Source organism: Rhea pennata, chromosome Z (assembly GCF_028389875.1).
Source record: "Rhea pennata isolate bPtePen1 chromosome Z, bPtePen1.pri, whole genome shotgun sequence".
Lineage (NCBI taxonomy): Eukaryota > Metazoa > Chordata > Aves > Rheiformes > Rheidae > Rhea > Rhea pennata.
This window is the reverse complement of record NC_084702.1, coordinates 45,913,254-45,925,813: the sequence shown is the minus strand read 5'-3', so window position 1 is coordinate 45,925,813 and position 12,560 is coordinate 45,913,254. Positions and strand designations below refer to the sequence as shown.

Here is a 12,560-nt window from a genome sequence, read left to right as displayed (position 1 = left end):
ACTGCAGTGCATTCATGGAAACTGTGACAAAAAAAATAAGCTAGGGCCTTGGCTTCCTGCGCTAATTTGGAATGGGTAACCTGCAGGCAGGGCTTGCTTATGTGTCTACACAGGCTCAGAGAAGTCTTCCAATGGGCTTCAAACCAATTAGACTCAGGTAATCAATCAATAATTAACACAGCTGAAATTTCAAAAATGCCTAAGGAATTTGTTTTTCATTAAAACTTTGAGATGCACAAAAGTCACTGAATCTTAGTATATTCTCGCATGTTTAACAGTATATTTTTATCTGAAGTTGTGAGTAGCACACTCAAATGGTAAATGTATGAGCAGATGTTAGAGCATGTGTAAGAATCCCTATGTCTATGTGAGATGTGTAATAACGCCAGCATTCAAATATTCTTAATTGATTCATTTGACTGTGTCCAAATATTTTTAATATGGGAAGAGATGTGATTAAGCATGCAGATGTTCAAGCCATTGTTTTAAGTTCCTCTGCACCACTGACTCATCTGCACGGGGGGGATAACGGTACTTCCCATTTTCACACGGGTGCTAAGAGGAAAAAATATACTACGGGATATGACAAAAACTAACCCCAAAACATACACGGGTTTCTCGGTCGGTCTTGATGTGGATTAAAAATAATTTAAAAGACATGTTAATTCACATTCAGAAACCTCATAGCTCAATTAGAGAAGTGCATGTAGGGAGAAGGATGATTTTCACTAAACCTTGAATCTAAGGTGCTGAATGGATGGGACGTCTGCAAGCGCAAGCTAGAAGGTGTGATGAAACTGTTTTTCAGAGGTGGGCTTCAAGCTTTGTTTTGATGAATGAAAGCATCTCAGGGTGGCCGGAGCCCTTCCCGAGCAGGTGAGGCTCCAGGGGCCACTGGGGGGTTAGCTGGAGCCCAGCAGCTGTTTGCAACATGCTCACATGACCCTCGGAAATGCAACGCCAAAAATCTGTGGTTGACTTGGTTTTGTCCTGATAACCAGAAACAGATGCTCAAAATACTTAAATGCGAAGCGCAACTCCTGGCTCTCTGATGAAGTACACATAACAGATATCACTGCCTTTGCGCAGCTTCCCAAAAGATACAAAGATGTATTGTCCTGGGGCAACGTGGTGACGTTTTTTTTTTCTGTTTCTGTGCACTTTTTATTTGGTACAATAGCCGTTGTACTACGCAACGGTATCATCCTGCAGCAACCTCTCCCATATCTGCCACAGAACTGTTCAGATTAAGGAGGGGGGAAACACTTAAGTATTTGACTTTTAGGACTGCAAATATTTTTAAAGACAAGGAGCCCAAGCCGTGGAGCGAACCCACTGAAGGGCTCCTCAGCGCCAGGGAGCTCCTCGGGCGCCGAGCCTTAACGCCGCTACGAGCGTGGGAACAGGGCCGGCTCCACGGCCACCTAGTCCGCACCCTGCCCCACCGAAGGCTTTCGGCAAATTACGACCGGTTAGGACTTCTAACCACGGTCTTTAACAGCCCCAGCTCTACGTTTCTACGTGTGTGTTACGTGACTGCAGGCAGGGGCTTTTGCGTGCTACCAGAACTGGAGATTGACGTTTTGTTTTTCTAAAGAAGGGCTGATTACTGAAAGGCCAACGGTTACTCATATCCAAATATTTTTATTTGCTCTGTAAGGCAACTTACCACAAGTATTTCAGTTTCAAAACACTGTGTTGATCATTTTGATAGTAGCTAAACAGTTTAAGCACTGACTTTAGATCACTCTTAAACTGAACCCCTGCTTTTCAACTTTCGGATTTTTTGCTTTATCTGCTTTTTTTGTGTGCAAGACAAACATACAAAATCTTTCCAATACAGAACCAGGGAACATCCAGCATTACCAAGCGCTCTTCCAGGCGAATATTAAGGAGTTACTGAGTAACCTTGCTGAACGTCGCACGCAGGTCTCCGCTTCCCACCGCGGCGAGATCGCCGAGCGCGTGTTCCTTTCCTTCGAAGGGCGCACCAACATCCCACCCTCCGCAGCGGTGGCCCCAAGCCCGTGCAGATTCCCACTGACTTCTTCTCACTTAAACTTTGAAAATTCGCTAAGATTTGGAGTCAATTTGTTAAAAACACGCAGAGCCGCGATGAAGCGGGGAAGGCTCCCCAGTGCTCCCAGCGCCCGTCCGGGCCGGCGGAGCGGGTGCCGCCTGCCCCGGCTCCCTCCTCGCTGGGGACGTCGCCGACCCTGCCTCAAGCCTGCAGCGGGCATGCAAAAGGGGAAAGAGGGCTTTGAAACACCGCGAGCCTGGCCCCTGCTCAGCACCTCAAGGTCAGGCGTACAGCGGCTTTTAACGAGTTCGAGCAAGTTGGAGCGCAACGGGCAGAGTCAGCGGCGTTAACCGCCCCCAACCACGAGCGAACATCAACTTCTCGTTGAGGTAAGACTCCAAAAGGAAGCAAAAACACTTTGCAAATTTCTGGGAAAACTTTAAGGTTTATTACGCCGGAGTCGGCCTGGAAAGTCCCGATCCGCGTGTCTCGGAGACGCGCGGGTTCGGGAGGGCACGGCCTGGCCGGCGCGGCAGGTCGCTCCAAAGCTGCCCCAGCGCCAGCTCCGCGTTTACTGCGTGCGCTTCAAGGACGTACCAGGGCTGCTTCGTATCATCTTGCAAGACAAACAGCGATAACAGTCTGAGCTCTTCTACGGGAGAAGTCTCTTCCTCTCTCTCACTCTTTTTTTTTTTTTTTTCTCCTCTAAATGAAGCTGTTAACATATTACAAGTTCTCACACTTCTCTGACAGGAAATTTCCACTCATCAAGTTCTCACCCACATCACAAACAGATAAGTACATCTTAGACACACGTCATTTTTTTTTTCTTCATTTTGCCTTCCTGCGATTCAAAACCTTTGCTGGTTCCTTCCAACGCAAACACATATCTCCACTTAATCAAAAGAAGTGGAAAAGGAAAATCACACACTCGAGCCTCGACTGTATTTCACTTCACACAGACCCCGGAGGTGCCGGCACAGCACCAGTGCTGCCTAAGCTGGCTTTCCCAGGTGGACACCGCCTCAGCACACCTCTCCGTTCTGAAAGCACGGCCTTTAATGGAACTGAAATTTCTCAGTTTCCGTAACTGGAAAATCTTCAGCCTGCCACAGACAATAGGAAGGATGCAGACACCAAACCCCACGGAAGGTGGATCCTCTCTCTCCCGTTCCCACCTGACTGACCCACTCAGACAGTCAGGGATCAAGCAAGTATTTGTCTTTCCTTAGGCAGCCGAATTACTCATTATCCTTAAAAGAAGTTGTCAGCGATCAGAAGGTACCGTGCATTTAAAACATCACTCTCCCACTGGCGCAGTCATGATTGGCAAGGCAGCAAATCTGCTGCAGTCTCCAGTAATAAGCTAGCGATACCCACCATCCCCACCTCAATCACGCAAAGCCTCGCTCTTTCTTCCAAGCAGGCACCCTCAAAGGGGCTGCTAGACACCCTCAACTGCCTCTTCCGGTCACAAAGTCCAGGAGACCATCTCAGGACACCAGACACCCAGTGGATGTTCTTCCTCTTCCCATGGGGTCCTGGTTATCGAGCTTCTCCACTTTCAATTCCTATTATCTGCTCAAGAATTCATTTCCAATAGCAAAAACCTCTGCAGTTGATAGAAAGCGGTCATTAGCCCGAGCAAATATGAAATGGCAGGAGAGGACACCCATGGCCAACAGAGCAAACAGCAAAGCACAGTGTTCCAGCTGCCAACCTGTGAAGTCCAGACACAGCACAAAACACGTTGTCCTTGCAGAAAGCAAAACCCTCTATCACATTTTTTCCACATTTTCGAATTTTTACTGTGAGTGCCAAGCTGATGCAAGACACAACAGTAGCTGCCATTTTAGGATGATTGTAAGTTTTACAAAATGTCTGTATGCTGCACATCAACGGTTTCACAAATTGCTTCTCCACTCCTAAGAACCGACAACTTTTTATACATCATTCAACAGGATTTTTTTTTTTTTTTTTTTTTTTTTTTTTTTTTTTTTACACATTTCTCTCTTGCCATTATTTGCTATGGCAAACCTCACACCACAAGTCAAACATTATTCACATTAACACTTGCAGTAACAGAGCATGAATCATCTTCATGGTCTACACAGCACATATGATGTACTTTGGAGGACCCAACAGTTAGTCGAACCATGAGAACGCTCTAGGAGATTGCTACATATATTTAAAGATAGTCGAGGTTGTTCTATAAGTACAAAAATATTTATGGCTAAGCTGCTTCTTACTGCTCCGAGAGGGAAGAAAGATGTATAGCAAACCTCCTGCAAAAGCGAAAGAAGAACACGGGTTTAGTCAGCATCAGGAGTGGGACAGGCATTACAAGGGGTTGTTTGTGGTTTCCGCAAGGAAAAAACGTGCCCAATTTCTCTCCCTCACTGCTGAGGAGCGTACCTGAGTGTGCTACACACGTTAGCAAGAGGATTTCTGGGAAGGACGCACACTGGCTAGTAGCCCTGGTTCCCTTCCTAGTGGGCACCAAATTTTGGCCCTAACTCACATTAATCTAAAATCTTGTACCAGTTCAGTGAAAACATCTGCTCCTCTGACCTGCCATTCGTGACAGTAGCTATTTCACCTCAAAATGAGACCAAAGCAGACATCTGAATAACCTCAACTTTATGCACTCTGCTTTACAAAAAAACCTCTATGCTTAACCAAATGGGATCTTTACTGTTTACTGGATACTTGTTTTTCTTCACTGTATCACTGAGCCAAAAAATATCCTTCACTGTTAAGTTTTTTAAAACCAAGTAATGACCTCATGATGTTTCTTAGGAGTACCTCTATAAAGAGAGAGAGTTTTCGCATGCCCCAATAGTAACAAAAAAAAAAAAAAAAAAAAAAAAAAAAAAAGTATTCTTGAAACTCAGGTTTTTGGTAGAGTGAGATGATATATGTGTAGTAAGAAGCTAAAAAATATGCATGTAAAGCTCTCTGACTTCTTTGACTGAATGATACAGTTTGCTTTTGAAATAGCAGAAAATGAATACCTCAGAAGTATCCCAAACTCCGGTTTCTCTCTTAACTTCACCTAAGAGTCATCATGATGCTATCTATCTCATGTGTTTACTGTTTGGCTTGAGCAGCAGAATATATTGGTTTTAAATGGTTCTGAAATATTAAACTTAATTCTTCACCAAAATGGGATGACTAAAAAGAGTTGTTATAGGTACCTGTTTATAGTCTCTCAACAACTTCCAAAATAAATCAATTTACATCACAAGCAAAACTGTGTGCTGGTTTTTCTCTCATCAGAGCTATACCCCACGATTTGAAATTTCAGCACTATTCAAGTTACTATCTCTCCAGCTTAAATATATAAGTTAATATCCACATAAACCTTAAATATTGTTATTGATATAGGAACTCTGCTTATTTTCCCTAGATTACTTGGAGCTTTTACACAACACTGTACTGAACAGTGTCACTGAACAGGTGACATCTGCATCGAGGGTCTTGGGAGAAACCCCAGCCTCAGGGCCTGGGAGCACTCCTCAGCTGCATTTTATGGTGAGAGCCAGGTGTTCACTGGTGCGAAACCCAGGTGCAAGGGGCGCAGCTAGACCCAGCCCCAGGTCCCTCAGCAGGGGTTCGGGACAACGCAGTGCATCACACAGCCCAACGCAGCACTGAGACGCAGCCACAGGCTCCAGAGTACCAGCAGGAGCAGTTATTGCTGCTACCCAAAATCTCCTGCTCTCCTTATCCCTGTTGCAGTGGGGCTGCCCTAGGTCCATCATAGCTCAGGAACTTCAAGAATTATAACTGCTCCGTGGATTATTTTTTACTACAACTTTGTACACATGAATCCTTTCTGAGCTATTAATATCTTCTACTTGTTCCAGAATGAAGAACATAAGAACAGCAGCCATAAACCCAGAAGTCCCTCTTCCAGAAAGCCATGTCTCTCATATACAGAAGCATTGCCTCTTCCAGGGTTTCGTAAGCTGCCCTTTAGTTAATACAAAATCGAAGGAAGAGAAGTGACATAGAAACCACATTTTAATTAGATCGAATTCTTACTCAGCTGTAAAAGAATGCTCAGATTCAGATCAAAAACCCACTCCGCTACGCCTTTGCTGCTGAAAAATACCTCTTTACTATCACCTTGCACAGAGCACGACGGGCTCAGCCCTCCGTTCCCCTAAGCCGAGCTCTACACCCGTCTCGCCCTGGCCACCCTCCTAAATGGAGGAGGCAGGTCGACAACAGGGCAGCAACAGTTGCCCTGATGTAATTGTTAGGAAACATCAAAATAAAATTTTGATGTTGCTCCGCTTAACTCTGTGCCCTTGGGACCACCTCCACATGGACCCGAAACACCTTCTGGCCTCCACCTCCAAGGGACAGAGAACTGCACCAGGTGGCGGTGGCACCAATGCCACTTGAGCTGGTCACAGACGTTCATGGCAGGAGTCTATCACCCAACAGCCTCTCTCAACCCCTAGATCTAATTCGTCTAAGATCTCTTCGTAGAGAGGAGACAAATATAGGTACTTTTAGGGTATTTTCATCTGTCCTATTTTAAGCAGCTACATTAGGATGAGACAAGATCATGTCCTAAAAGCGCCAATTTCTCACCACCGACTGGAGGAAACGCGAGACAACCAGCTCAATGGAGACATGCATAATGTAGACCTTGTTCTCAAGGGTCTGACTGACATAACTAGATGAAAACACATTACGTATGTGTATCCTGTGAAGGGCAACTTTACTTCGGAGCCTGAGGTCATTCAGCTGCATTTAGCATTGCACCTAGGCAAGTAAAAAGTTATAAAACACCCTCCTGCAACAGTGAATCAAATGATTATGGTAAGTCTTCTCGGCCAAAAAAATAATAGGCAATAGTAATATGAAATGAACTTTAAGATACTCACCTTATCTCCAGTACCAATGAGGAATTGATTTTCCAACCTTCTACAGAGTGCTGGAAGATCGAGGAGCCACCCTTTCGAATTATTTTATCAGAGCTATTGATCATTGATCTACTCAAACTCAGCTCACCATCTCTGCAATGCAACACAGAAAAGACACAATTATGTTAAGGCGAGTTCTAGTTGAAGGAATTTAGACCACAAGCACCAGTGATATTTTCTTTTTATCCACAACAAAATGTAGCACGTTGCTTTCTCACCCACTCTACTCACTAAATAAAATAAACTACACCTAAGAGAAATCTATAGGAGATCTACAGCTAATGCTTTCATGCTTAATTTAAAAGCTTAAATGTATTTTTGGTTTTATTGCAATAAACAAAACAAAAATTACAATAAACTCCAAATTGTGAAGCTGAACCTGGTTTGCCTCAGTATGGGTGTGAGGCAGATTCTGCCCTCCTATGTCCCAGACTTCCAGTATTAAGCTAAGAATTAACACTTAACTCCTTCCTCCAGCCACTTCTCATGTTAAACAGTAATGCCCTGATTAACTCTGTTTGCCTCCTACTGGTACCAAGGAGACTTTCACACCAGGAACTCTGGAGTTTCAGGATATACAAAGCACAATGTTTCCCTGAGACTTTAGGGAAAGGTTTGTATGCACAGTGTATGCTCACTTGTCTAATCCTAGTCACCAATCTCATTGTAGCCCTACATTTTGGCAGGGTAACTTTAAAAAAATGAAAACTGCTGTTAGCAGTGGCTGATGATCACTGAACATCTGATGAAGTACCATAAAGCCACCAGCCACAACCGTATCAACCAATAAGGCCGCACAAGCGTAATAGGAAGGCTAAAACTCTGCAAGCAGCACTTATGTCTTAGGTCTAAAATTTGTTTTTATCTCCATATGTGCAACCATACTGTTTCCATTTATACACCAGAGCAACATTCAGCTCTCTGAGTTCAAACATAGCTCTTTAATCCATAATTGTTTAATATATCAAACTCTTTGGGTATAACATTCTAACATTGCAGAATGTCTTATATCTGAGAAGGAATACATAGCACAAAAATCTCTTTATCTGTTAAGAAAGGAAGTCTTCTCTGGAACACTATTACTAATAATAATTCTGCTTGGCTTGCATAAAGGAATTCTGACCAGCAGATATCTGACCAACACAATGGAGCATAAAAGATGTTTCACTACAGTCTCTGAAAGAGACCGCCGGCTTTCCAAGGAAATGCTGATCTTTGTTTCCCTGTCTCTCTAAGTGCTTAAAACAATGGGATCCTGCTCCATTATAAGAGCTACTGCAACATTATTACAGTACATCTAAGTATTAGCATTTGGTAAATTATACAGCAGATTAAACTAGAACTAACCTGCAAGGGGACATTAACTAGGCTAAATTAACAAAACTGCTTCCTGTGGTTCATTTGCAAGAAGTGCCATGATTGCAAAAAGCTCCTGTTAGTAGTAAAGAATATTTCAAGCTTCACGCAAAAAAAAAAAAAAGAGGGGGTGGGGACCTCCACACAAAAGCCTTTCCCCCCTCCCCTCCGCCCCCCCAGTGCCACTGGGGCCGCTGTCCCTGCCTCATCGCCCCCCGCCCGCCGGCTGCGGCGGGGACCCCGCGCGCACTCAGAGCTCCGAGTGCCACCTACTGAGACGCCGGCAGCCTCGCGCAGGTGCATCACCTGGGCGCGCAGCCGCTCCGCCGGCGGCCCGCGCCGCTATGCGGAGTCGCCGCAGCGTGCTCACTGCGCGCTTCTCCGTGCTTTTAATTTTAGGTATTCAGCAAGCAGGTTTACTGTCGTTCTCTTCTGCACAACTGTTACGAGCGTATTTATTGCATACGCTGTCCTGCAACAAGACAGAGTGTATGCATCTAAAGTGAAGTGCATCAGGCAAAGTATACAGTATAGGAGTATTTCAGAGATGTCTCTAGTTTAGGCTGAGTAAAAAGTTACCCATTCGACACTTTAACAGTGAAACGGGTGACAAAATTTAGCAACAAATTATGTTCCAAACAGCTAAAGTACTTGAGCACTGGAAATGTAATTGTCTCAAGTACTCACAATTTACATCTGCAATGAACTATGTACATGGTACAGAAAAACAATCTTAAGTTATGCTCTCATGAGCTGAAAGAAGGTCCTAAGCATTCTGTGTTAAAGCTCTACCACAAACATAAAGGTGTTTGATTGCACACTCCTTTCCCTTTTATGAGTAGTCTAATTTTCACCTAAAATAATATTAAATAAAGTGATGCATAAAAAGCTCAATTTACACCAAAAATTCTGCAAGTCAGTGTGAAATAAATTGGGACCACCTTGCATCTTGTAGAATTGTAGCAAATCCCCCCTCATGTTAATAAAGCGATAGCCATTAAAAGTGACAACAACTTGTGGCTTGCAAGTGTCAACCTGAACTCTGAATCACTTTTTGCTCTGGTGACCAACCAGAACAACATAATAAGACCATCTTGAATACGGTTCATTAAACACTAAAAAAAATGTCTTAGAACTTTAAAAAGCGTATTTTCTATCAGTAGAAGATAATGCAGTTTAAGACTACATGCTATATAATGCATGTGTTTCATTACTTGAATAACCTTTAAAGGGGCATTATAGTCTAGTTAAAGAATGGCAGGCTTTTACAATTATTGTCCTAGAGATTTTGCTGTGAAAACATAAGGGATTTAAGGTGCAACACATGCTTTGAAATGGCACAGATTCTTATACAGTAAGCTGTTCTAGAAAACCGGAAATTTACTGGCAGTATCACTAATAAATACAAAAATGGCCACCTTGTGTATTCAGAATTCGAGATTACTGATACTTCTGGAAGTAAAACATTCCACAAAAAGCTGTCTCCCCGCTCTCCCATGTAGCTTGTCAAAAATAGCCACTCATTCGAGTGAGCCCTTCTGTCAGAAGAAAGACTAGAGTCCTAAGTGGTGGCAGAGGGTAATAGTTGACTCTATCTTCCCGTTTCCTGATTCTTTCTGCTGAGGGATAGGACAGAAAGCCTGGGAAAAGAAACAGTATTCTCACATCCTTAGCCAAAGAGCATAGCACTGTACTGCATTAGAAGTTTCGCTGACACCAGACGTCCGGATATCTCTAAATGACCTTGCTGAAGTACACTGTGCTTGTGTTTTTAAGTGGTGTCAGAGAGATACGCAGCTATGAGTAGATATGCTTATTTTGCTGCGTGTAATATTAAAGCTTCAGTTCATTTTAGTACCATTTAAATAATGTCAAATACACCAAATCATAAGCTGGAGGAGGGGGTTTTCTTTGCAAGTATGCACCGACTACACCTAGTGACTAATTTCTGAGTCATTTCAGCGACTACCTCTCGTCTGCGACGCAGGACTGCGCGTTACAGCCACGAGTGCCTTTAGTTAACGCCGATTCCCCCTGACACGCTAGCTCTCACGTGCCTTTTCCTGCACCTGTCAACGTAAAGTCCGAACTTCAGGTGCACGCACACAGACACTGCAGCGCGGCTGCGAAACCTGCGCTTACCCCGAGTTTCGGCGCGAAGGAAAGTTACGGCCAAGTTGCGAGCACCTGCAGCGCAGCGGGCAGCGAGCGCCACGCCGCAACCCGCGCCCGGGGAAAGGAGCGCGGCTGCGGGGCCGGCGGCAGCAGAACAGCCCGGAGCGCCGGACCCGCTCCGGAGCCGCCCGACAGCCCCGACAGCGGCGCGACCCGCCGCCCTGCAGCTGCGCCCCCGCCCCGCCCCGCTCCCGGCGCCCGCGGAAGGGGGCGCCGGGGGGGAGAGGGGGCGCCTACAACCTCCTCTTTCCCCCCGCCTCAGCCAAGCAGAGGGCTTATGGCAGAAGGGTGAAAACCCGCCGTGACGGCCCGGCTCGGCCCGGCTCGGCCCGGCGCCCCCGAGGCGCTGGCCCGCAGCCGAGAGCGCCGGGCGCCCCCCGCCCCTTTCCCGAGCGCGCGGGGAATTTGCGCGCCCCTCCAAGCGCACTCGCGGCAAAGCGCAAAGATCGTCCCCGTCGGGCGGAAAACGGGCTTGGCTGAAAACCCAACTTCTTCCCAGGATACCTACAACTTGGGGGGGGGGGGAACAGAAAAGGGAGAAGCAGAGGCGCGCACGGAGAGGCGCACACACGCCCGACGTGCTACCACGCGGGGGAAACCCGGGACCCGCACAGGAGAGGGCGACGCGCTCTCCGCCTCCCGCCCCGCCGAACAAAGGAGCGGAGCAACAACGGCGGCAGCCCAGCGCAAGGGGAGCCCCGCTCCGCGGCCGCGCACACGCCCGGCCCCGAGGGGCCCCGAAGTTGCGAGCGGCTCCCAGGCAAACTTCGCGCGGCCGCGCAGCACCGCGCACCCACCGCGCCCCGCGCAACACGCGCGGCCGCTGCCCGCGGCGCCGACCCGCACTTCTCCCCCACCCCACCCACCCCAGCGCTTCCCCGCCGGGCGAGACGGGGGCGCCCCGCGGGCGCGCAGGCTGCGCGCGGCCCCCCCCCCCCCCGCCCCGCGGCGCGCGCCCGAGCTCACCCGTGCGGCGGGGCCTCGCGGCGCTCCTCGGGGCGCGCGATCTCCTTGGTCTTGTAGACGATGAGGAGGATGCTGATGGTGCACGCCGTCCAGCGCTTCCGCACGGAGCGCATGTCTCCTGCGGGGCGCGGCCCCCGCCCCTTCCCTTTGTCTGCCGGGCGCTCCCCGCGCCGCGCCGCGCACACGCGCGCAGGCACCGCAATAACCGCGAATAAAATAAAACAAAATACAGAGAGCGGGGCGCGGGCGGGCGGCGGCGCGCGCCGTGCCGCGGCTGAGTTGGGCTTGCTTTGCCCGCTTCCCTGCGCTCCCCACGGGCAGGGCCGGCGGCTCCCTCCCCGCCTCGCGCGGCGGCACCGCTTGCGCCGCGCGCTGCCTGCGCTGCGCTGCGCTGCGCTGCGCTGCGCGGCCGCGCTCCAGCTCCGGCTCCGGCCCGGCCCCGCTGCGATCGCGGCGGCGGCGGCGGCGGCGGCGGCACCCCCCTCCGCGCCGCGGGGGCGGGCCGAGGGGCGGGGCCGGCGCGCCGCGGCCAATGGGCGCCGCGCGGGGCGGGGCTCCCGCGCCGCCTGCCCCGCCCCCCGCGCCGCCGGCCCCGCCCCCCGCGCCCGCCGCCCAGCGCCCCGCGCCCGCGGGAGCTGCGCGGCGCGGAGCGGAGCGGGGGCAGCCGCGGCGCGGAGCCGCTCCCGGCCTGGGGCGTCCCGGCAGGGCGGCGGCGGCGGCAGCAGCCTTTAAAATGCATCGAGCGGGTTTAAGAAGCCCCGTAGTGCGCCTGGTAAAATACAGAAGGGGTCGTGGTCGCTCCCGGCCCGCAGCCCTTGGCCCTCCCGCACTGCCGCTGTCCCGCTTCGCCAGCGGCACTCCGGGAGGTTTTAGCAGCAAACGCAGGGCGACTCCTGCCCTCTTAGCTGAGGGGACGTCGGCGCAGGATGCCCAGGCCTGCCCATGCCGTCTGGTGCGCCGTCTCCAGAGGGTTAGTGTCAGGCGTCTCACAGCAAGATGCAAGAAAATCTGGAGAAAAGCAGAGATTTCTCTTGCCCAGGAGAGTATTCCCTCACAGGCATTAAAAGAAAAGAAAGGTTAGAGAAATCCTTGAGCATGTCAGG

General features: G+C 49.1%; 1 protein-coding gene across 1 annotated transcript in view; it reads right to left on the bottom strand.

Moving 5' to 3' along the window:
• The window catches only part of ST8SIA4 (ST8 alpha-N-acetyl-neuraminide alpha-2,8-sialyltransferase 4), a 54,967-nt gene extending 43,120 nt beyond the window's left edge, over positions 1-11,847 (bottom strand). The window contains exons 1-2 of the mRNA XM_062600196.1: positions 11,458-11,847; positions 6,922-7,053 (exon numbers count right to left, since the gene is read on the bottom strand). Coding sequence (XP_062456180.1) covers positions 6,922-7,053; positions 11,458-11,570 — 245 coding nt within the window. The 5' untranslated portion in view covers positions 11,571-11,847. The remainder of the gene's footprint in view (positions 1-6,921; positions 7,054-11,457) is intronic.
• Positions 11,848-12,560: the final 713 nt, after the last annotated feature.